The following is a 26,309-nucleotide window of genomic DNA, read 5'->3' on the forward strand; positions in this document are numbered from 1 at the left end:
TTACGAGGGTTCCATCATTAATGCCAGTCTATAAACCATTGGTTTTTACATCCCAAATGAGAATTCTTTCTTACTTATATAAATTACAGAGTGAACTTTTCAAGAACTCACACTGATTTGTAAAACTGAATATAAAATATATTCAAATAAATTACCTGTTAATATCCCAGGAATAAATGCTGCCATCAAATCCAGATGTTATCAGTAAACCACTGCTACTGTCATACTCTATATTTTTCACCCAGTTGGAATGCCCTTTAAGAGATCTTATTTTGCACTTAAGATATCTAACATCCCAAAGAGCTATTGTTGTATCATCTGAGCATGTTGCAAACATTCGTGAATCAAGGAATCTAGCCAGAATAAAAGTATATTATACAATTACCAACATGATTTAGTTATATACAAAAAACAGTTAGAGCACTTTCATGGTAGGAAATATATTATTAACAGAAGCCATACATATTTTTTTTTTTTAGTATACACGGTTTTTATAATTTGCAATTAGCTCTAAGATCACACCTTATAATTATCAAGAATAACTATGTTACTTTGATTTTTGTTTAACTTATTCATGTTGCTGAGTTGTTCTAGTTATTTATTATATCTGGAAAACTTAATAACAATTTTAATGCTCTTTTAAACACGCTTTGCATCAATAATCAGGACAAAAACGGACAAAAATTTTGAAAACAAAAAGGTACTAAAGCTAGCTAAAAAGCAAAATGTTTTGGAAACTATTTAAAAAAAGCTTAAAAAATGGAGAATCAAGAGGTTGCAGAGAAACTTGAACTTGCTGTAATCCAGGAATTAATTGACTCAAGCACCAAATTATATATATTTTAATGAAACTAAAAACAATGTGCATTGCAAACAAAATTAAAGCTGTGTTTGCACCAAACAGGAATAATCAGGAATCAAGATTTTTACTTTAATGGAAAATCAAGAAATTATAAAATATAACAAGGATATGTATTTAAGTCTTATAATTTGAAAAAAAATGTCAATAAGGCGTGAAGAGAAAAGCTGTTCAAAACACTACAAATTGCATAAATGAGATATACAAAGCAATATATGCCTGTACTAAATTTTAAGTCTGCAGTTAGAAAATAAGGGTGTACAGGAAGATTTTGTTTAAATCTCTCTGTTAAGAGACTGCCATTTTTATCTCTTTAAAGAGACTGTTTTTATAACAAGTGTTAAGTAAATTTTACAAGAGTTCAATCTAATTGGTGCAATGACTTAACTATTACTTGTAGAATCCAGGAATTAATTGACTCAAGGCCAATTTTTATATATTTAATGAAACTAAAAACTATGTGCATTGTAAATAAAATTAAATTAATGACTATCCAAGGTCTTCTAAAATAAAACCATAGAGATCTCCTTTATCTTTAGAAGATAAATTATTCTTTCACTGACTCATTCTATTACTAATTTGTTTAACAAATACTTAATCATGTCTGTCAGACTGAACATTTTATTTTACACAAGTTCCTACAGAGAATAAATCTTCATTAGCTAGTTCTTTATCAGACCTCTTCTCAAAATATAAAACTTCTTAACTTCCATAGGACTATGCAGTGTTTGATTATTTAGCATATATTTTTCCATTCATCCTCACTGGAGTACAAATATTCTTACCTTAGGCAATTTTATTATGAGCACATATAAATTCTTTATCAGAAAAAAAAAAAGCTTCTTTTATTACTTTATAAACAAAAGTGTATCGGTGTAGAGCTCTTCGTTAAAGCCACTTTACAGTTTCAGATTTTCTAATTACATCACTCGTTCTGATAAAATAATATCATCAGAAATGCTTTCATTTTGCATTTCTTCAAACATTGAAACAGAATGTCTATTTAACATCTCCTTTTACTTACTCTTCACATGTTGAAGAGTAAGTGAAAGGACTTTTACTTACTCTTCGATTTATTGGAAAAGGTCGCACTGCACTTTTCCAGTTTAAGGATTCATGTTGCTAGGATTCCCTTTTTGGAATCCTCTATTAATATATTCCGACTGTCACGTTTTCTTAAAAAAACTTCCTAAAACAAAATTCTCTGTGTTCTCAAACTTCCATTCTCTCTCATTTTGTTTCTTTTTATTACCCAGGTACCAAACATTCTATCAGCTGTAAATCATCCATCATTTTCATTGGTGAGTAATTACTCAAATTACTCACCAAATAATTTGAGCATAATTTGATTACTCACCAAGTTTACTCTGCCTTTCTCCCTCCAAAGTTGAAGCCATAACATTATTTTACAAAACAGAAACAACACAGTCAGTATCACTAAACAACCCAAGATAACATTCCCACACTATCACTAGCCAGACTATACAATTCTATTTGGGACCAGCTGAAGTTTCAACACATTCAAACACAGGAATGCACATACAAGAAAATTGTTGATCACAAAGTTTGGCTGGACATGACTGGCCATATCCCAAAGATACAAAATTATAACATGTCTGATCAGTTTGGCCAATGTGCGAAGAAGTTAGCTATTTTGCAAACTGGGGATTTCAGACTTCGGTCCTAACACATACATAAATGTTTTTTCCATATGCATTAGAAGCAATAATTAGATAAAAATTTTTACAATTTACTAAATAAAACCTCTGTAACAATATAAGAAAAGGAAGTGGTCTATTTTTACTCAACAGGACATCTGATCAAGAAACAACTCCTGTTAGGGTGGCAGAGGGATATTTTATAATGCAAAGATTATGACTGCTACTCTGGTGAAAAAAAGAACAGTAATTGTAATAACATACATAGATTACAGAATTTTATTAAATAAGAAAGAATGATCATAAACTATGTTTAAACCTTAAAAATAAATCAATCAGTCTTATTACTGATGACAGTAATTAGAATGATAAGCATAAAGATTATCATTAGGCAACTTACCTTGCATAATTTACACAGTCATTATGAGCCTGTTCAACATGGTTTAGTAATTTACAGTTTAATGGATCAAATAACAGTATGCTTTTACGTTCTGCAGCTGCTACTAACAAAGACCTAAGCAAAAGTATTTAAACAGTGACATTAATTAATGCTACTAATGAATATTATACTACTAGAGATTATTCACTATGATTAAAACATTCATACAAATGTGATAAAAGCAGAAATATGAAGTAAAACAACAAAAAATAAAATTCCCAATCTGTGTAAACTATATGAGTATTTATTTACGCTAATGGGAGTCTAATGCTCCCCCCCCCCCACCCACACACACACACGTGCATTAACTGAGACATTTGAATTTAGCAGACAGAGGCTATTAAGTACAGATTTGCTCATCTAGTTTCCAATGTCATGACAACTGGTTGGAATTATGAAACAACTCAGGCTATGATGATGGTATTCACATTTGTTAATTCTGAGTGTTTCCTGACTTGTTTGATTGTTTTTTGGTACAAAAAACCTGTCGCCTCTGCCCTTATAAAGGTTCTTTACTTCCTAGATGAGATTTGAACCTACGTCTATCCAACTGAAGGCAAATCATAACATATGCTTACAAATGTGCTATAGAGGTGCCAAAGTGATAGGAAATCTGGGGAAGGATTCCAAGAATCCAAGCAGTAGTAGTTATGCATTCAAGAGGCAGTCTGAACAGAAACCAAGGGATCATCCTTGGTGACATATCAAAAAGTCTCATAAGATTACTCAACACGTTGGAGTTCAATTTTGCTGCCAATTATATATCATACATGTATAACAATAACTGATAACATACACACTCCATGTGTTTGATGTAGTGTTTTACTTGAATTTAGATAATATTTAACATTTGTTTATGATTTAACTCTATATCCTTAGCTTGTTTTTTTTGATCTTTTTTAAGCTGTTTTGTCACCTTGTATGCCCAGTTGAAGCCAACAGTCAAGTCGGCGAAATTAGTAGGCTATTACATTACAATGAAAAACCTCCGACCAGTTAAAACCAGTTTATGTGTTTTGTAAGTAGATATTTTACACATAAGAGAGTGGGGATGCTTAAGGGTCAAAGCTGTATAACCAAGAGGAGACCTCCACATAGCCTTTAAAGGAATGCAGAGAACCAAACAGCGCTTCTGACCTAATGTCCAACTCGCCTTCTCCTGGTTCACCCCGTTGGGTATCTGGATACTGAACAAATGAGGATGGGCTGGAAATTTGGGATTTAGCCGACCAAATTGTATTCTTATTGGCTTAAACCAATATACAAAATGATGGTACAACATGACAAAATTTCATGCCGGCTGGGGCATCGCCAGGTTAAACAAGGCCCCCGTTGTTTTCGCCAGGGAACCAGGGCGAACGGCGAAAAGTCAGCTACTGGAACAAATCTGAAAACAAACCTCAACTCAACATCCCCAGTCAACATAAGAAGCCTGAATGGCAAAGAAATAGAGCTAGCTGAGGAATTAGATAAGTACCAGATCAACATAATAGGGGTGACAAACAAAAAAGGCAAAAACTGGTGAGATCTTTCTGAGCAATAAATACAAAATGTTATATTCCAGCAATGACAATCAAGGAAAAGAAGGAGTAGCCATAGTATTCAACACAAAATACGAGGCTAATCTTCTTGAATGGCAGTCAGTCTCAAGTAGAGTAATGTGGGCAAATATCAGAATGGGGAACTGGACAATGAGACTTATTTATGCCTATCATCTCACAGAAGGCTCTACTAAGGTAGAAGTGGAGGAATTTTTTGAGACTCTAGAGAAAGCTACTGACACAATCAAAAAGGAAAAGTTGGTCCTTGTTGGGGATCTAAATAGCAGAGTAGGAAATGATTGTCAGACATACAAAAATATTTTTGGGAAAATTTGGAGAAAAGAGCAAAGCCAATAATAATAGCAAATAGCTGTTGAATTTCTGCTCAGGACAAGGACTGGTTATTACTAACACCATGTTCCAACATAAAAATGTGCACAAATTCACATGGAGAGAAGAGGCAAGGAATAAGAAAAGTCTAATTGACTATGTTATTGTTGATAGTGATGTTTTCTCCCTGGTGCAGGACACCAGAATGTACAGAGGATTTGAAATTGGAAGCGATCACTATTTAGTCTTGAGCAGGATAAAATTGAATTTCGTACTGAAAAAAATAACATGTAAGAAAGTTTTAAACCGAATAAAAGTTGAACAGCTCTCAGATGTGAACTGTAGAGCAAAATACGCAAAGATTATTGAAGAAAAAATGAAAGAGTTTGAGAATGAATCAAACCTTGGAGATTCAGTGGCAAGCCTTGAAAAAAGCCTGATTGATTCAGCTAGAGAGGCATGTGGTGAAGTTGTCTGCAAGGATAGAAAAAATCAGAACTCCATGGTGGACACAGGAAGTTAAAGAGGCAGTGATGGAAAAGAAGAAAGCATATCAAAAGTTCCTGGCAAATAAGTCAGCTTGTGCTCTTAGAGAATACAGAGACAAATGTAAGAAAGCTAAACGCTGTGTAAAACTAGCTAAACAAAAGTCATGGGAGGACTTTGGCAAGAACATAGAAAATAAATATCAAGAAGGTGGCAAGATTGAGGTTGTTGAAGCTTAGAAATGGAGGAAAGAGTGCTGTAAAAGGAGTTAGAGATGATAAAGGTTACATGAAAACAGGAGAAAAAGATATCCTTGAAGTATGGAGTAATTACTTCGAAAAATTGCTAAATGAAACAAGCAGTGATAGCACAGTGGTAAAAAACACTCAACAGGCATACAGTCAGGAATACATATCCATACTTGAAGTAGAAAAAGCCATCAAAGGCTCAAAATGTGGAAAGGCAGCAGGAATAGATGATATTCGACCAGAAATGCTGAAATATGGTGGTATAAAAGTCTTACAGTGGCTGCACTGCATAGTTCAGAAAGCCTGGACAGAGGGACGAATTCCCGATTATTGGAGTAGAGCTCTCGTAGTACCCATATATAAAAAGGGAAATAAAACTGAATGTGAGAATTATAGAGGTATTTCCCTACTGAGTGTTCCTGGCAAGATCTATGCAAGCATACTTGAGAAACAGTTGAGAAGAATTGTGGAAGAAAAGCTTGGTGAAGAACAAGCTGGATTCAGGCCAAATAGAGGCTGTCAGGATGAGATCTTCACTTTACGACAAATAGTTGAGAAAGCATGGGAATATAACAAAGATCTGTATTTAAGTTTTGTCGATTTGTAAAAGGCATATGACAAGGTGCCAAGAGAGAAGCTTATATTGTGTCAATGGGGCATTATATCAAGCAATACTTAGTCTGTATCTGAGTTGTAAGTCAGCAGTTAGAATTGAAGGAAGTACAGGAAGATGGTTTAATGTTAAATCTGGTGTGAGACAAGGATGTATGTTATCCCTTCTGTTATTCATTATCTATATGGATCACATTATGAAGGAAAGTGGTACCAAACATGATATCAGAATTGGAGATGTTAATGTCAGCTCTTTGCTTTATGCGGACAATGTTATACTTCTAAATAAATCCGCTACAAGTTTGCAAGAGTCCCTGACTAAATTGAATAACTGTTGTAATAGATATGGTATGAAGGTCAGCATTAAAAAGACAAAGACAATGAAAATAGGTAGAATTGTTGAAAGTGTCAATTGTGTTGTGAACATGGAACCTGTGGAACAAGTAAAACATTTCAGCTACTTAGGCATGATTTTTACTGAAGATGGAATAAGAGAGAAATTAGTCAGAACACTAAATTAGCTGTATACAAGACAGTGTTCAAACCAGCTTTAACTTATGGATCTGAGAGCTGGATCAAAAGTAAAACACTTGACCAAAGAATAGAGACCGCAGATATGAGAGTCCTGAGAAAGATTAGAGGCGTGAACAGATGACATCAATGGCAATATCATATTAAAAAATGAGGATATTAGGAAAGAACTTGACATTGTCGGCATCCAGGAATGCATTAGCAGAGCTAATCTCAGGTGGTATGATCACTTAAACAGAATGGGCGAGGAAAGATTGGCAAAACAAGTGTTCTCCGCTAGGTTGGCAGGAAAACGACGCAGAGGAAGACCAAGATATAGGTGGATTGATATGGTGCAATGTGCCTTAGATGATAGAAATATAAGATCTGATAATGATAATACTGGGGTTTTGACAAGTAAGTAACACTGATTTGGGGGAAAATTGTAGATAGGAAGTTAGTAATGATGTAAATTTTTCATGTAGTACTATCATATCCTGTACACCCCTTGAGGGTACATGTCAGGAATTTGATGATGATGAGTGGTAGTGGTGGTGTTGGGAGGGAAGTGGCATGCACTGACAACGTTATGTGAATAAGTTAAAGCTCAATACAATAGATATGCTGCTGTTTGAGTGGGATCTCTGGCAATGTGTGTTGGCCATGGAAGTTTATTCTTAACAATAGTGTATGATATATGACTATTCAGCAAATATTTTTACTTATACAATTGAACTCATATTCTATACACAAAAAATTTCAAACAGCTACAAATGAATGTGGACCACCAAATAAAAAATATTTACTGATATAATAATGTATCAAAATGCACCGGTTAACCTTAATTAATGAGACCATATACTGCACAACTTAAGTTGTCATGATTACAAAAGTGCTCTTTGATGTAACCTGCTCTTGAATCTGTTACAAAATGACAATCAATGGATTTTTCAGAAGCTAGAGAATATATGATAAATATCACAGATCAAATGAAAATTTTAAAGGCAGGAATAATATTTCTAATGTTCCAACTACAAACACTAATTCCAGTTTTGAAAAAATTAATAACAATGTGAAAATTTTAAATGCATGAAACTGCATGCAATATGTGAAAAACTAATATGCTTCAGAAATAATTTTGCTATACCTATACCAAATGCTTGTCAGAAATACATACTCAAAATTTTTGCTAAAAATCAAGCAAAATTTGTTACACTACGTTGATTAAATATGTTGCTTTGAAGTAAGAAAAATAAGAAACTACCACTTCACTTTGTAACCAAAAGCATTTCCCATACATATTTGTGGACTATTGCATAATGATGTGACTGTCTGATATATGGGATAGGATATGATTCACTTAAAAGAATAAACATAAGGAAATGGTCACAGACAGCTATAAAATGCATTTCATAATTGCAGTATTATATGGTAACATTTACATTGAACTTACAGCAATTTTGCATATGTCATTATAGACAATTTAAATGGTGTCCAACTAAAACAACTCAAATTTTAAGATTGATTCTAAATTTTATTCAATTTCATTAAGCTAGTAAGGAATTATTTCATGTTTTTTTGCTAAAACAAAAATAAGAGAGAGGAGGAAGCATATTTTTCACTCAATCAGTCTTGAACTTACTGCATTGAAATGTACTGAATTATCAATTATGAATTATTTTGTGAGTTAAAATAGAATCATAATTGGTGGGAGGCTTACAAGGAGGTCCTGAACCTAAGAGTAGTTTAATAATAAAATGCTGTCATATGTTCTAGGCATTACTGTAACAACTGTCGTCCAGAGAAGAAATTTCAATAATTGACGCTTCCATTACTTTTGTGAGAAATACCAGGATGTCTATGACAGTTACACTACTCTAAGAACTATCAAATAATAAGTTTGTAAAAAAATGATCAAGTATGTCACAATAGTTAAAATGCATTTTACAACACTCAGTCAGTTTTGGTTTAGGTCAAGATATAATATTGACTACTTTACCAAAGGTCTATATGAAACAAAGTCTGATTTCCAAAAGTAAAATAACAAATTTTAATAACAATACCAAAAAAATGCCAAATTTAATTAAATACTGCCTAGCTAGTATGGAATGATTAATATCACTTTGAATCTTTTGCTAAAAAAAATAATAATAATAAATAAATAAATAAAATAAGAAACCAAACTAACACCATGCATCCTAAATCAAATTTTATTAAATTCCATTTGTTCCATAGTGGAATTACCACACTATCTAATTTCAACTCTGCATTTTGCCCATGCAAAATACTCTTAATGAAATGGAAAATATTCCTGTAAAACAAATATTTGTAAGGCTCTCAAAGACTCCCATATGTCCCTGAATAATTTGGGTATAGATGACAGAACCACTCATATAAATGAGTACGTATTTTGCAAAATGCACCAAAACAGTGAGAGAGAGAGAAAAAGGTAATGGATTCTAGCATATTTGTATTCAAAGATCCAGTTTAATGTGTAAAATGTAAAACTTTAAATGCTATTTAACTACTTTGTTTTATTCTGTTCCAAAAACCTAATTAATGTTATGCAACTTTTTTCTTCTATACATATTAGCATGTTGCCCTTCTCCTCAGATTTTTATTAGCATGTTAACCCTCCCTCTGTCTGTGTGTGTGTGTGTGTGTGTGTGTGTGTGTGTGTGTGTGTGTGTGTGTGTGTGTGTGTGTGTGTGTGTGTGTGTGTGTGTGTGTGTGTGTGTGTAATGATAACATAATTACATATATTTCATATAGTTACATAACATTTTGTAACTATATGCATATCACAACCTGAATGAGCTGTTACTCTTATGTTACACATATGATCATTCAAAATTTTGTACTATAATATGAAGCTTAGAATAAAGAATTTGGAATTAAAAAAAAAGGGGGGCAGAGAGAAGCAAAAGACTTCATAACAGTATCTTCTGTCTCAAGAATTTACAATCACAAAGTGATTACAAAACATAATTAATCAAAAGAATTAACTTAAACTAAATTAATCATTTAATACTTTTACAGCATCTTTCAGTAAGAAAGTGCTAATTCTTATATATGTGAAATTATGTATTTGAAAAAAACTCTGATCAGCATATTCTAAGGAATTTTACTTTTGTGAATAAAGCAAATTTTCTGCTTGTTCTTAATTGTTTATATGATAAAGAGATAATCCCAAAATGACATGTTTCAGAATTGAAATAAAGCTGTGCAGAGTCCCAAATTCTAATATTTACTAAGTTTTGAACAAGAAAGATAGACCTACAGAATAGCTGCTTATTGCAGAATACTGGCAGATTTCAAACAAGTTGAATACAGAAACAGACATACCAAAACTTCTCATTTTTAGAAACTGGAATCACATGTATTATACAAAATAGAATCCAGACTTTAATGAATGAAACAATAGAAGTTGATAGCCTGGCTGTGCATACAACTTATCTAAGCATTAGTTTATTGACTTCAAACAAGCATGTGATTTCACTGCCCAGAACAAAATGATACACATCTTAAAATCTATGACATTAGATTCAGAGGTACAACCTCTATTGCAAATTATTATAAAGATACCAAAGCAACTGTCAAATTTGATAAAATAAAACATATTCAAAGTAGAAAGAGGAGTCATGTAGGGTTGCCAGCTCTCACCAAATTTATTTACAACCTGTCTCAAAGAATATGCAAAACCATAGCCAAAGAACAAGTCTAAAAATGAATGGCATGAAGAGCCCACAATGATATGCATATAATATTATTCTTGCAAAATCTAGAGCACAATTGGAAAAGACAAACATTTTTAATGAAGAGCGCAAAACTTTGGGAATGAATATCAATCTAAGCAAAACAAAAACAATGAAAAGGGAAGAAATGGGGGAAATTTTTTTCCATAAACTTAAAAAATCATATACTTGAACAGGCAAAGCAATTTATATATCGTGGCAGTCTCATTACTCATAGCCTTGACATCACAGAAACAGTAAAATCACCTAATATATGATAGTCTAATATGAATAAATTGAACTAAATATGGAAAAAAGCCTCAAACTAAGACTATAAAATCATTATTATACCTACAGCAGCATATAGAGCTGAGACAAGAGATCCAACCAGAAAAATACAAAATCAGAGCATTCAAAGTGTAATGCTTAAGAAAAATACGACTTACTGGGCAGAACACAAAATAAATTGAGCAATCCAAACATGAATTAAACCATAGAGAAGAAATCACAGATATAATTTTTAAACTATTAAGATGGTTTTGGACACATCCAGAGATTACTAAATATAGCCTTGAATGGAATCACTGAAGCAAGACCATCAAGAGGCAAACCAAAAAAAACTTTGTTACAGTCCTTGAAGGCAGTTACAATTATCAAGCTACAGAGAGAAATGGCCAAACATAAGCCAGTTGGCAAAGATTTTTTCATTGGGCCTCATCTGATTGATGAGAAAGAAGATGGAAGAAGAAATCAAATATGGATTCAAATTAGAAGTCTCAAAATCAAAGAAATATGTTTCTCTGGAAAAGTAATAAGAAAATTTTAATACTGTTAAGATAATTCTGTCATTGAATAGTGTAGCAAAGATATTCTAACTTGGAGAGAAAACTATAACATTTCTTCCAGATTTTTTCTATTTGTTATATCTCTAATTCTATCATTTTTAACTCTTTTGTCTTGACATTCTTAACTGCATTATTTATGAAGTATTCTGGTCTCCCAGTGGACTTTTTACCTGAAGTAAAGAGAAACAAGCATTATGAAAATACTATGGACGTACAAAGCAGAAGCACATGGATCTGAAAAGAAGGCTAGTCAGAATTTAGGAAACATTATGGGAATTTTTCAAAGAATTGGTGAAGTAAATCACTAGTGGCTGAGACATAGTTCAAGATCAGTTACTGATGCCAATGCCAGATTGCACCTCTACAGTTAACCTAACCTTCATGCTGACCAGAGCACGTTTCCACATCCAGCAAAATCTGGATGCAAAAGTATACAGAGATAAAGAAACATGAATAATAAGTGCTACAATCAATTAATCTGTTAAGAGGTGTGATAATCCTTCAGTCAGGAGAACCCTTAATTGGATTAACTCATTTCTAGCTTAATCTCAGAGCCAGCACAATTAAGCAGCATAGAACAGTTCATTACAGTATATGGTGTTTAATTATCAACTATTTAGACTTGCATGCTGGTTTGAACTCATTATGAGATTTAATGGAATAAATAGAGCACATAAATAATTAAAGAACATATTTAGTCAGTCCTATATTTCATCTCAGTCACTGAAACATCATCAGGAAAACTATATTACAATTGCAAAAACACAAAAACATGCCAAACAATAAGTTAAAGAGAAAATTTCCCAACTCTTGGGAAGTTGAATACACCCATATTTATTAAGATTAGATTATAAAGAAAGGATTATTAAGATTAGGTTGCTTTCTTAAATCTGTGGCTGTTTCTAAAAAAAATTCTTTCAATGTGTGTGTGTGTGTTGACAACTTATTAACTAATGTATTTGTATTTTATGTTAATGTATTTTATGTTATATTCAGGCAATGACAATCAAGGAAAAGAAGGAGTAGCCATAGTATTCAACACAAAATACGAGGCTAATCTTCTTGAATGGCAGTCAGTCTCAAGTAGAGTAATGTGGGCAAATATGAGAATGGGGAACTGGACAATGAGACTTATTTGTGCTTATGGTCCCACAGAAGGTTCTACTAAGAAGTGGAGGAATTTTTTTGAGACTTTAGAAAAAGCAACTGACACAATGAAAAATGAAAAGTTGGTCCTTGTTGGGGATCTAAATAGTAGAGTAGGAAATGATTGTGAGACATACAAAAATATTTTGGGAAAATTTGGAGAAAAGAGCAAAGCTAATAATAATGGCAAATATCTGTTGGATTTCTGCTCAGGACATGGACTGGTTATTACTAACACCATGTTCCAACATAAAAATGTGCACAAATTCACATGGAGAGAAGAGGCTAGGAATAAGAAAAGTCTCATTGACTATGTTATTGTTGATAGTGATGTTTTCTCCCTGGTGCAGGACACCAGAGTGTACAGAGGTTTGAAATTGGAAGTGATCACTATTTAGTCTTGAGCAGGATAAAATTGAATTTCATATTGAAAAGAATAACATGTAAGAAAGTTTTAAAGCGAATAAAAGTTGAGCAGCTCTCAGATGTGAACTGTAGACTAAAATACAGAAATATTATTGAAAAGATAATGAAAGAGTTTGAGAACAGGAATCAAACCTTGGAGATTCAGTGGCATACTCTGAAGGAAACATTGATTGATTCTGCCAGAGAGGCATGTGGTGAGGTTGTGTGCAAGGATAAAAAAATCAGAACTCCCTGGTGGACACAGGAAGTTAAAGAGGCAGTGAAGGAAAAGAAGAAAGCATATCAAAAGTTCCTGGCAAATAAGTCAGCTTTTACTCTTACAGAATACAGAGACAAATGTAAGAAAGCTAAACACTGTGTAAAACTAGCTAAACAAAAGTCATGGGAGGACTTTGGCAAGAATATAGAAAATAAATATCAAGAAGGTGGCAAAATATTCTGGAGGTTGTTGAAGAAGCTTAGGAATGGAGGAAAGAGTGCTGTAAAAGGAATTAGAGATGATAAAGCTGAAATGAAAACAGGAGAAAAAGATATCCTTGAAGTATGGAGTAATTACTTTGAAAAACTGCTAAATGAAACAAGCAGTGATGACAGCCCAGTGATAAAAAACACTGACCAGGCATGCAGTCAGGAATACATATCCATACTTGAAGTAGAAAAAGCCATCAAAGTCTTGAAATGTGGAAAGGCAGCAGGAGTAGATGATATTCGACCAGAAATGCTGAAGTATGGTGGTATAAGAGTCTTACAGTGGCTGCACTGCATAGTTCAGAAAGCCTGGACAGAGGGACGAATTCCCGATGATTGGAGTAGAGCTCTCATAGTACCCATATATAAAAAGGGAAATAAAACTGAATGTGAGAATTACAGAGGTATTTCCCTACTGAGTGTTCCTGGCAAGATCTATGCAAGTATACTTGAGAAACGGTTGAGAAGAATTGTGGAAGAAAAGCTTGGTGAAGAACAAGCTGGATTCAGGCCAAATAGAGGCTGTCAGGATCAGATCTTCACTTTACGACAAATAGTCGAGAAAGCATGGGAATATAACAAAGATCTGTATTTAAGTTTTGTCGATTTGGAAAAGGCATATGACAAGGTGCCAAGAGGGAAGCTATTCAATACGCTGCAGTTATATGGTGTCAATGGGGCATTATATCAAGCAATACTTAGTCTTTATTTGAGTTGTGAGTCAGCAGTTAGAATTGAAGGAAGTACAGGAAGATGGTTTAATGTTAAATCTGGTGTGAGACAAGGATGTACATTATCCCCTCTGTTATTCATTATCTATATGGATCACATTATGAAGGAATGTGGTATTAAACCTGATATCAAAATTGGAGATGTTAATGTCAGCTCTTTGCTTTATGCGGATGATGTTATACTTCTAAATAAATCCGCTACAAGTCTGCAAGATTCTCTGACTAAATTGAATAGCTGTTGTAATAGATATGGTATGAAGGTCAGCAATAAAAAGACAAAGACAATGAAAATAGGCAGAATCATTGAAAATGTCAACTGTGTTGTGAATGGAGAACCTGTGGAACAAGTAAAACATTTCAGCTACTTAGGCACAATTTTTACTGAAGATGGTAAACTAAATATAGAAATAGACAACAGAATCAGCAAAGCTGGTATCGTGGGAAGTCAATTGAATAAATTCATATGGAATAAGAAAGAAATTAGTCGGAACACTAAATTAGCTGTATACAAGACTGTGTTCAAACCAATTTTAACTTATGGATCTGAGAGCTGGGTCAGAAGTAAAACACTTGACCAAAGACTAGAGACCGCAGATATGAGAGTCCTGAGAAAGATTAGAGGCATGAACAGATGGCATCAATGGCAATATCATATTAAAAATGAGGATATTAGGAAAGAACTTGACATTGTCAGCATCCAGGAATGCGTTAGCAGAGCTAATCTCAGATGGTATGGTCACTTAAATAGAATGGGAGAGGAAAGATTAGCAAAACAAGTGTTCTCTGCCAGGTTGGCAGGAAAACGACCCAGAGGAAGACCAAGATATAGGTGGATTGATACGGTACAAAGTGCCTTAGACGATAGAAATATGAGATCTGATAATGTTGGAGTCTTGACAAGTAACAGACTGATTTTGAGGGAAATTGTAGATTGGAAGTTAGTAATGATGTAATTTTTTCATGTAGTACTGTCATATCCTGTACACCCCTTGAGGGTACATGGCAGGAATTTGATGATGATGATGATTTTTATGTTCTTCTGGGCAGATGTTAGCTTATCTCCCAGTTTGACGATAATAAGATGAGTTGCAGAAAGCCAGAGAGATTGTACTTTAACAGAGTTCTGGTTAGTTTTTCTGAGCTGCCCCAGATATAAGGAACAATGATAGCATTACTATAGTCAGCATGTTGAGAAACACAAAGAAATGGTAAGAACAATTAATTTGTTGATCTTTTTGGCATTGTAACCATTGGACAGGAAAGTCTGGCAAATGAAGGAGAGTTCAGTTGTATATTAAGCGTTGGTAGAAAAGAGGTTGGAGACTCCATTAAAATTGTTTTGATAACACTACATTGTTAATGGGTGGGATGATGGGAGAGTTTGTGTACATATTTGCCTGTGTGGATGTTTTCTGTAAACTGAGAAAGCCAAGGTGCCATTATGAAAATGTGTGATGCCACCTTTTCTTTCAAAAAGAAGATAACAATAGCCTGTCTTTTCTAGATTCATTTTGTTTTCCTATAGTGAACTGGATTCTAGGGTGCTGTCTATTGAGATGGAAGAGGAAGTTTAATGTGTCTGAGCCATGTGGCCAAATGGAGAATACATCAATGTATCTTAGTCAGATAGTTTGAGAATAGTAGTATTATAAACGGTTTCTATTGCTGCACCATTGTAAACTATGGCTATCTATTTATGCTGTATTATTTAATTCCTATTCTTGGTTCCATCTCTTACTCTACCTTCCGTGACTATATTTTTATACCTGAGAGCACTAGAAATTTATTTGGTTAAGCTGCGCCACCAAGCCTTCTTGTGGTATAAGAACAAGCAGTACTTCCAGTAGGTCCTAATTTAACACAAAATTCTCACTTAATCAATTTACAGTGTGGCTTTCTATGCATTCCTTATCTTATCTATCATTTAGTTTCCCGCTCACAGGATAGCGTTTATTTGGAAACAGTAATAAATAACAAGCATGTTTATTAAATACTAAGACTGAATATACAATACATGCAATAGGGAAATTGCTGTTTGTAATCTCAGTCTCACTAAATATGACAACTCTTAAGGCAATTTCCCACGATTATTCAATAAATTTACAATAATCACCTCAACTTAAATTTCAACTCCTAGTTTAAGCAAATCATTATAAAATATAACTTGTATAGCAATTCTACAATTTACGATGTAAACATTGGGGGTTTCTTACAATTAACAGTTTAACCTTTTAGCCCAATTACTTCTTAGGAAATAGCTATGCTCTGGTCTACACACTTAACAATTCCAGCCATAAATTTTACATCAATTCACTCTTGGACATAAATATCTTAGCACTATTAACTTAGCAGTCCATCTAAAGCAGTTCTCTTATGCCACATATAAAATAACTTATAATAAACAACTCACATTAATTCTTTACTTCTTTTTAGTGCTCCTCTTCACAGTCCGTTTCATACCACAGTTTCTTCTCCGTCTCAGGTTTTTGGATTTTTTTCCTCGAGATTCTCGGAGCACCGGCAACTCCATCAGGTCAGTTGGCGGGGTTTGAGGAGCAATTTCCCGGCGTCTTAAACTTCGGGCGAAGGGGTCACAGCTGTCGGGGCTTGCGCAGACTCATCTGAGTGGCAAAACATCTGTTCCGAATCAGCTTAGTTCCTTGGTGGCTAATCACTACTGGTTACCCTCATTTATGATCTTGAGCGACTTACGGCAGATCGACCTCCGTTTTCCTCCTTCAGACTTCTCCGTGTCCTAGCCAAAATTGTCCATCCCTGATGGTTGAAAATCCTTGCCTTATATTCAGTTTTCTCTGGAACTTTGGGTTAAGGTTTGAAATCCCCATACTTTGCCACGCAAACTTTAGATGCAGGTCTGGAAACCCCAGATATTTCCTCGTGACTCTCTTGATCTAAAACTTCCGTCGACTTCTCTTTTCTCTCCTTTCATATGTCTTTAATCCGTTTTACCAGATTGCGGAATTTATGTTTTATTCTTGCCGCCCCTTTCTCCACTGACCTTGAAATTCGCCTAAGACTGAACTTGTAAACAAAAGGGCTCTCTTACACTTTAATCAGAGCACTAACATCAAAATAGCCTTCCAATGACAAGGTTATTTTGATGTTTTTGGCTTTACCATTTTAACATCATCATCATCAGATTCCTGACATGTACCCTCAAGGGGTGTACAGGATATTATAGTACTAAATGAAAAATTTACATCATTACTAACTTCCTATCTACAATTTTCCTCCAAATCAGTCTGTTACTTGTCAAGACTCCAATATTATCATTATCAGATCTTATATTTCTATCATCTAAGGCACATTGCACCATATCAATCCACCTATATCTTGGTCTTCCTCTGGGTCATTTTCCTGCCAACCTGGCAGAGAACACTTGTTTTGCTAATCTTCCCTCACCCATTCTGTTTAAGTGACCATGCCACCTGAGATTAGCTCTGCTAACGCATTCCTGGATGAAGACATTGTCAAGTTCTTTCCTAATATCCTCGTTTTTAATATGATATTGCCATTGATGCCATCTGTTCACGCCTCTAATCTTTCTCAGGACTCTCATATCTGCGGTCTCTAGTCTTTGGTGTGAAGTGTTTTACAGCTAAATTTAGTGTTCCGACTAATTTCTCTCTTATTCCATATGAATTTATTCAATTGACTTCCAACCATACCAAATTTGTTGATTCTATTGTCTATTTCCATATTTAATTTACCATCTTCAGTAAAAATCGTGCCTAAGTAGCTGAAATGTTTTACTTGTTCCACAGGTTCCCCGTTCACAACACAGTTGACATTTTCAACAATTCTACCTATTTTCATTGTCTTTGTCTTTTTAATACTGACCTTCATACCATATCTATTACAACAGTTATTCAATTTAGTCAGGGAATCATGCAAACTTGTAGCGAATTTATTTAGAAGTATAACATCGTCCACATAAAGCCAAGAGCTGACATTAACATCTCCAATTTTTATATCATGTTTAGTACCACTTTCTTTCATAATGTGATCCATATAGATAATGAATAACAGAGGGGATAATGTACATCCTTGTCTCACACCAGATTTAACATTAAACCATCTTCCCATACTTCCTTCAATTCTAACTGCTGGCTTACAATTCAAATACAGACTAAGTATTGCTTGATATATAATGCCCCATTGACACCATATAACTGTAGCGTATGGAATAGCTTCTCTCTTGGCACCTTGTCATATGCCTTTTCCAGATCAACAAAACTTAAATACAGATCTTTGTTATATTCCCATGCTTTCTCGAATATTTGTCGTAAAGTGAAGATCTGATCCTGACAGCCTCTATTTGGCCTGAATCCAGCTTGTTCTTCACCAAACTTTTCTTTCACAATTCTTCTCAACCATTTCTCAAGTATACTAGCATAAATCTTACCAGGAACACTCAGTAGGGAAATACCTCTGTAATTCTCAAGTTTTACTTCCCTTTTATTTTATATATGAGTACTACGAAAGCCCTAGTCCAATCATCATCCCTCTTTTATACCACCTTACTTCAACATTTCAAGCCTTTGATGATGACTTTTTTTATTTCAATTATGGATATGTATTCCTGACTGTATGCCTATTGAGTGTTTTTTACCAGTGTGCTATCAATGCTTGTTTCATTTAGCAATTTTTCGAAGTAATTACTCCACACTTCAAGCATATCTTTTGCTCCTGTTTTCATGTAACCTTTATCATCTCTAACTCCTTTTACAGTACTCTTTCCTCCATTTCTAAGCTTCTTCAACAACCTCCAGAATATCTTACCACCTTCTTGATATTTATTTTCTATGTTCTTGACAAAGTCCTCCCATGACTTTTGTTTAGCTAGTTTTAGACAGTGTTTCGCTTTCTTACATTTGTCTTTGTATTCTCTAAGAGCAAAAGCTGACTTATTTGCCAGGAACTTTTGATATGCTTTCTTCTTTTCCATCACTGCCTCTTTAACTTCCTGTGTCCACCATGGAGTTCTGATTTTTCTATCCTTGCAGACAACCTCACCACATGCCTCTCTGGCTGAATCAATCAGGGTTTTCTTCAAGGCTTGCCACTGAATCTCCAAGGTTTGGTTCCTGTTCTCAAACTCTTTCAACATTCTTTGTTTATGTAAGGAGGAAGCTAATTTCCTTTGGGGTTTATACATAGGCTCTTAGTATTCTATTTACAATAACAACCAAAAGTTATTTTTATAAGTCTTTCTAGATGTGACCTCTGTAAAAAGTCGATACAATAAAAAATATAAAAATTTATGCTGCATCGAATTTTACAGTATCAAGAGCATGTTTTTCAAAATGTTCCATATAATAAGTGGCTAGAGGGGAAGAGAGAGAAGAAGGAGCCTAAGTCTGTACCCTTAATCTGTTTATAAATAATATCTTTCCAAGTGAAATAGCCAAAATAAATGGTAAAATTAAAAAGATCAATGATATCCAGGAGAAAAAGTTTTTTTTTTTTAGTAAAAAAAAAAAAAAAAAAAAAAAAAAAAAAACAGAGGTTACATCAAAGCTTTTCATGATAGTTCTTAACAAGAACTAAATTTTGAATTAAAGGTTTGAAATGAATGAAATTTTTAACATAAGAAGAATGACTTCTGTGGTTAAGAATTTAGCTAACTTAAAAGATCGAGAGTGAGTGACATCTACTCACTTGCAGGATGGAGGTTATTGGGTTTGTGAATTTTTGACAATCTATATAATGGAGGGAGGGGGAATAAACTAATTGGGTATTTTTTTTTTTTTTTTTTTTTTTTTTTTTTTTTAACTATTTCAGGAGGCCAAGATGTGGCAATTTTAATAAGTTTTTTATGCTTTCTTTTGAGAATTAGTGGGATCATAATCCAGTGGTTTATAAGTAATACTGTCCCTGAGAAACATTTATTTTCTGATTATATTCACTAGTACTGATGACCACAACAGAATTACTCTTGTCAGCTCTAGTGATTATTAAGCTCCTATCTTTGCATAATTTATAGAGAGAGGAATTGGCTGTTAGAGAGGTTTCATCTAGTAGCAAGGCTTGAGAAAGTATGTTTGCTAAGTTAAGCCTGATATTGTTAGCAATGGTAGGATGCAAACTGCAATACAATATTTTATGTGCAGTATAAAGTCTGAAGATGGTGCTACTGCAAAATTGAGAAAAAAAAAATTGATGCATATTGTTATAATTCTTAACATATTTGTCATTAATTTTTATAAATTCTTTACAGGCCAATTTATCTGATATGTTAGAGAGAACAGTTCAAAGTTAAATTGATAGCAGTGCTACTTGAAGAGAGTTAATGGCAGCATTGTTTAGCAGATAGAGTAGCACATGTTGGGCCAATCTGTTCTCGGAGTAAAGAATAGCTAGCATGCCTGTAGACATGAAGAGCTTTAGAAGAGTGAAATTTAATATTCTACTGCTTAACATATATATATATAGGAATAATTCCAGTGTCACCCTTTTTTTAATTTTTTTTTTAGAATTAGCAGATTTAGCACTTGCCAAGATCTGGTAAATTAATTCTTAGGCCTCCCTCCAATGCAGCTAAGGCTAGCCAACAGCACTAATAGAGGGCACCCCCTCATAGCACTTTAACCTTTTCTAATCTTTTCCATTTATTGTTTGTGCAAATTTCTGTGTGTTGCAATTTTAATATTGTTTCTCTGATGATGTTTCAGCAACAGATGAAATACAGAAGTGACTAAACGTATTGTTGAATTATTTACGTGTTTTATTTATTCCATTAAACCTCATAACATATTCAAACCACCACATAAGTCTAAATAGTCAATTGTTAATACTACATGAAGAAGGCATAACACACAAAGCTAAACAATAGAGTAAGTAGAAATTTTATATATCAAGGGAACTCAATTAGTTAACCTACTTGAAGAGGTGCAGGAACACTGGAATTATTCCTACATGTTTTTTAAAAAAAAAAAATAATAATAACGAAACCTGTGGTGCGATCATAATTAAAAGAAACACAAGTATTAACCACAGTGAAAATTATTTAATTGTAAATATTTCATCCCAAGTATCTTAGGACATCATCAGTACAGTAGTTTAAAACAATAATAGGAATAACATACAGTTAGGGCGCATGATTACAATAGAATCTCATTAAACGTGCGTATTTGGACAGACCTACCTGTCTGTCCAAAGTAAGACAATTTGCATGAGCATGGAATTTCATAAATGCCAGGCAACATCAAAGGTGAGAGTTTGTCCTTAGGAAAAGTAAACAAGTTGTAAATTTGGTTGAAAGGTTTGTAAGTAGTGGCAAAATTGTATTTCTTCATAATTTTAGAAAGACGTTTGTTGATGCCTTTGACGTAAGGTATGGGAATCCTATGGACTTCTTCCTGTCTGGTTTCATATGTGGAGAAGTCACTGATGATTTTTTGAATTGTCGGATTATATCCAGTTAGAATGGCTGTATTTTTGATTACTCTCACCTTTGATGTTGCCTGGCGTTTACTTTGGACAGACAGGTAGGTCTGTTCAGAAACGCATCTCGGAACACAGAACAGAAAATCCAAACCATAGGATCCATTGGGAAAAGTCTAAACTTTTACATAGATCTTTATATAAACATGAATGTTTATACAAAGAAAGTTCTGAAGCCCTACTACACAGACCAAACTTAAACCGCAACGATGTTCTTACTATTCCTAAAGTATGGGAAATTGTCATACAAAATTGTGTTAAATAATTTTTTTTTTTTTTTGTAACACGTTACGCACGTTTAATGAGATTCTATTGTAATCATGCGCCCTAACTGTATGTTATTCCTATTATTGTTTTAAACTACTGTACTGATGATGTCCTAAGATACTTGGGATGAAATATTTACAATTAAATAATTTTCACTGTGGTTAATACGTGTGTCTTTTAATTATGATCGCACCACAGGTTTCGTTATTTAAAAAAGTTTTATTCCTTCACGGGGAAATGACAGCACAGAAGACAAACTTACTAGGAAAACTGCAATTAAAACAGGGTAAGCTACGAGATAGAATCTCTTTTTTAAAAAAGTACAGATGCGATAATCTTATTCCAACCTTTGCAAAACTGAAGGAAGCCATCAAATCTCCAGGTGCCCATAAAATCTGTCAAAAAGCAAGTCATTCCTTACTACTCAATCAGTTACGAGTTTCTAAGCATGAATTAGCAACAAACAATTTAAATATTGCAGAACTAGAAACAGACTTGTCAAATATGTTAAATCAAGAATTGCTACAATTAATTATAACTGTCTCAAAGAATTCAGGAAAAAAAGCTTTTGATAAAAGCAATAGTGCTCTACATATTAAATACCTTAATCTATTAAACTGATCAAAAAAGATCATGAACAAATTACCAATGGAAAAATGGGTAGTCAATTTATCTAACCATCCACTAACAAAAGACGAATTAAATGTTCTAGCAAGAGGCCATAAATTTGCAATTTGACCAAAATGTTTTCCATATTTAGACTTCATACAAAATATAGAAAGAAACGTCAACCATCTCTCCAGTATTGAAGCCAACAGACTTCGATTTGAAGTAGCTAAAGTGATCTACAATGCCAAACCTTCAGAATTAAATATCTCACTATCAGAATTGAAAGCTATTATTTCCTTAAAACGTAATAAAAACATAATCATTACCAGAGCTGATAAAGGAAATACCACTGTGGTTCTCGATACAAACTCATATGACCGAAAAATGAATTTACTTCTTCGAGATCGTAATACTTACGCCAAATTGGATTATGATCCTACAAAACGTCAACTCAGAAAATTAAATAAGCTACTTAATGAAATTTCCTTCTTAGATGAAGAAACAATCAAAAAACTTAAGACATACCATGCAAGACCGCCTAGAATTTATGGCTTACCTAAGCTACACAAAACTAATGTTCCACTTAGACCCATCGTAGACTGTATCAGCAGTCCAACTTACAAGTTATCAAGATTCTTATCTAACCTTCTCCACCCCACCCTCACATAGGCCACTCAGTCTCTTCAATCAAAAATTCTACTGAGTTTCACACAAAAATTAAAGACTGACTTGTCAATCAGATTCGACATTGTCTCCCTCTTCACAAACATTCCCCATAAAGAAACAATAGAATTACTAACTCAAAAATTTCTGCCGGATATAGTTGAATTGTTCAAGTTTGTTATTGCATCAGGTTACTTCACCTGGAAAGGTCAAATTTACAAGCAAGAAGAAGGAACAGCAATGGGATCTCCTTTATCACCAAATCTAGCAAGCTTGTTTCTAGATTTGGTGATAAAGAACACCTTGAAGAAAAAATATTCACTTTTGAACCCAAACCAAAAATTTGGTTAAGATATATCGACAACGTATTTGCAGTATGGGATCATCCCGAACATGAATTACAACTGTTTCTAGACAAAATTAACCTCCTTCATCATTGCATCAACTTTACATTAGCAAAAGAATCTCCACAGGGTATATCCTTTTTTGGATTTACACATCCAAAGAAAAGAAGACTGTTCCATCGCCACGTCTGTCTTTTGCAAGCCTACATTCTCAGGTCGCTACATTCACAATTCTTCTGCTCATCATTCATCTCAGAAATCTGGCATTATTAAATCACTAGTTTCCAGAGCACATAAATTCTGCTCCTCTGAAGAATCTTTAAACCAGAAATTAGAAGTAATCAAAAATACAGCTATCCTAAATGGATATAATCTGAAAACAACTCAAAAAAAATCATCAGTCACTTCTCCACACATCAAACCAGACAGGAAGAAGTCCATAGGATTCCCATACCTTACTTCAAAGGCATCGACAAACGTCTTTCTAAAATTATGAAGAAATACAATTTTGCCACTACTTACAAACCTTTCAACCAAATTTACAATTTGTTACCTTCTCCTAAGGACCAACTCTCACCTTTGATGTTGCCTGGCGTTTATGAAATTCCATGCTCATGCAAATTGTCTTACTTTGGACAGACGGGTAGGTCTGTTCAGAACCGCATCTCGGAACATCAAGACCACATTCGTCTTTTTAAACCGCAGAAATCTGGCCTCTCTCAACACATAATTGAAAATCCAAACCATAGGATCCATTGGGAAAAGTTTAAACTTTTACATAGATCTTTATATAAATATGAACGTTTATACAAAGAAAGTTCTGAAGCCCTACTACACAGACCAAACTTAAACCGCAACGACGTTCTTACTATTGCTAAAGTATGGGAAATTGTCATACAAAATTGTGTTAAATAATTAATTTTTTTTTCTTTTGTAACACGTTACGCACGTTTAATGAGATTCTATTGTAATCATGCGCCCTAACTGTATGTCATTCCTATTATTGTTTTAAACTACTGTACTGATGATGTCCTAAGATACTTAGGATGAAATATTTACAATTAAATAATTTTCAATGTAGTTAATACGTGTGTTTCTTTTAATTCCTACATGTATTAAGCTGAATATTAAATTTCACCTTCCTAAAGCTCTTCATATCTACAGGCGCAACACATGCTGAACCAAGAACAGATCAGCACAACACATGCTACTGTATCTAATATCCAATAACTCCCTCTGAGTAGAACTATCATCAATTATTAATCCTGAACTTTGGACTCTTATCTAATATAATTGGCCTGGAAAGAATTTCTAAAAATTAAGTAGAAATACATTAAGAAATATACAATCTGCATAGATTTTTTTTTCAGCCATTTCATAAAGCTTTTGTCTAAAAGTCTTGACAAAACAATCATTAGCATCCTTAGCCACAGCCACAGCTTTGCAGTAGTGCCATGTCAAGTTCTATCTTTAGACTTCATGCTGCACATAGAACATGGCATTTACAACTTGCCTCCTACCATTGCCAATAATATCAGGTTTGACATAGCAAATATCCCTTCTCAAGCTTTTCCACCTAGAAGAAATCTAACACCCATCTTCTCTCTCTCTCTCTCGCTCTCTCTCTGTAAATTATGCAAAGACAGTAGCATAAAAATCACTAGAACCAACAAGGGTATTTTTGTGAGCATCAATGCTAGTTAATATAATCGGAAAATGAATGTGCTGCTCAAAGACAGCACTACTTACAAACCACTGGATTATGATCTCACTGATTCTCAAAAGCAAACAAAGGCTTCTTAAAAATACCACATCTTGGTCTCCTGAAATAGTTGAAAACTCAAATCATTTAGCACCCCTTCCCCCCACATGCCGGCCTGGTTAACCAAGTGGTTAGCATATCTGCTCTGCAGCCAAAAGGCTGTGGGTTCAAATCCTGTCGTGGACCTGGGTGTTTGTAATTGTAAAAATACTGGTGGTGTGCAATAGATATCGTTGGTGTAGATCAGAGGTCACCAAAGTTATTTGCCCGTCAACCCCCCTCAAGAGTTTCTTGACTTTTTATCAACCCCCCCTTTATTTTACTATTACGTAATTATAATAGGACAAGCAAAAAAAGACGCTTATGTGAGTTTTTATTTTATACATACAATAAACACTGTGACTATAAAATAAACACAGTGTTTATTGTATGTATAATATAGTATATATTATTATATTACTATCACTACTACTATTACTATCACTAGTAATATCACTGGTATTACTAATGATATTAATAAACTACTGGTATTAATATCACTGGCATTACTACCAGCGCTGCTCAACTCTTCAACATAGAGAAGTTGAGTTCGTGAATGAATAACGATTGAATTATAATAAGTATGTTGATGAATTTTAGAACATTAACACTCACTTGTATGTCGATGCGCAAAAATGAGACTGGGATTGAATACTTGTAAGTATCAGTAAACAAGAACCACACACGTGTTGCAATCTCGCTCCCACTGCGCCGGCCGGCAGGAACCACCAACATCCGTTTATTGGCAAATACGTCATTTTGGCCTACTTGACTGGCCTCAGTAACTATTTTCATGACCTTACTCCATCTTACAGGTCTTATTCATGGACCTGTAAGATGGAGGTACTGATCCCACGATTCACTCTTAATTGCATTGTCATTACCTCCATGTCTTTTGTCATGGAGGTAATCCAAGTTAACCAAATTAAATATTACCCATACAATGATGTCTTATATTTTTCTGTAGACCCCCAATTGACCCCTGAGCCCGAATTGACCCCTAACAATGTTATATCGACCCCTTTGGCGACCACTGGTGTAGATGATGCAGTTCACTGTAGTTGGTGGATTGAGTAGTGGAGATGGAGAGTTGTAGAATAGGTGCCCTCCCTTGATGAGTCTTTG

At 34.1% G+C, this 26,309-nt stretch overlaps 1 protein-coding gene across 2 annotated transcripts in view; it reads right to left on the reverse strand.

The window, feature by feature from the left end:
• LOC150107373 (DDB1- and CUL4-associated factor 10 homolog) overlaps positions 1–26,309 on the reverse strand; it is a 186,511-nt gene that overhangs the window by 75,595 nt on the left and 84,607 nt on the right. For both annotated transcript variants that reach the window (XM_090391238.1, XM_090391239.1), the window contains 2 exons: positions 2,918–3,031; positions 156–353 (listed from right to left, as the gene is read on the reverse strand). In XM_090391238.1, coding sequence (XP_090247364.1) covers positions 156–353; positions 2,918–3,031 — 312 coding nt within the window. The remainder of the gene's footprint in view (positions 1–155; positions 354–2,917; positions 3,032–26,309) is intronic.

Source organism: Typopeltis vanoorti, chromosome 4 (assembly GCF_054136105.1).
Source record: "Typopeltis vanoorti isolate ZY-2024b chromosome 4, IOZ_Tvanoo_1.0, whole genome shotgun sequence".
NCBI classification, from domain to species: domain Eukaryota; kingdom Metazoa; phylum Arthropoda; class Arachnida; order Uropygi; family Thelyphonidae; genus Typopeltis; species Typopeltis vanoorti.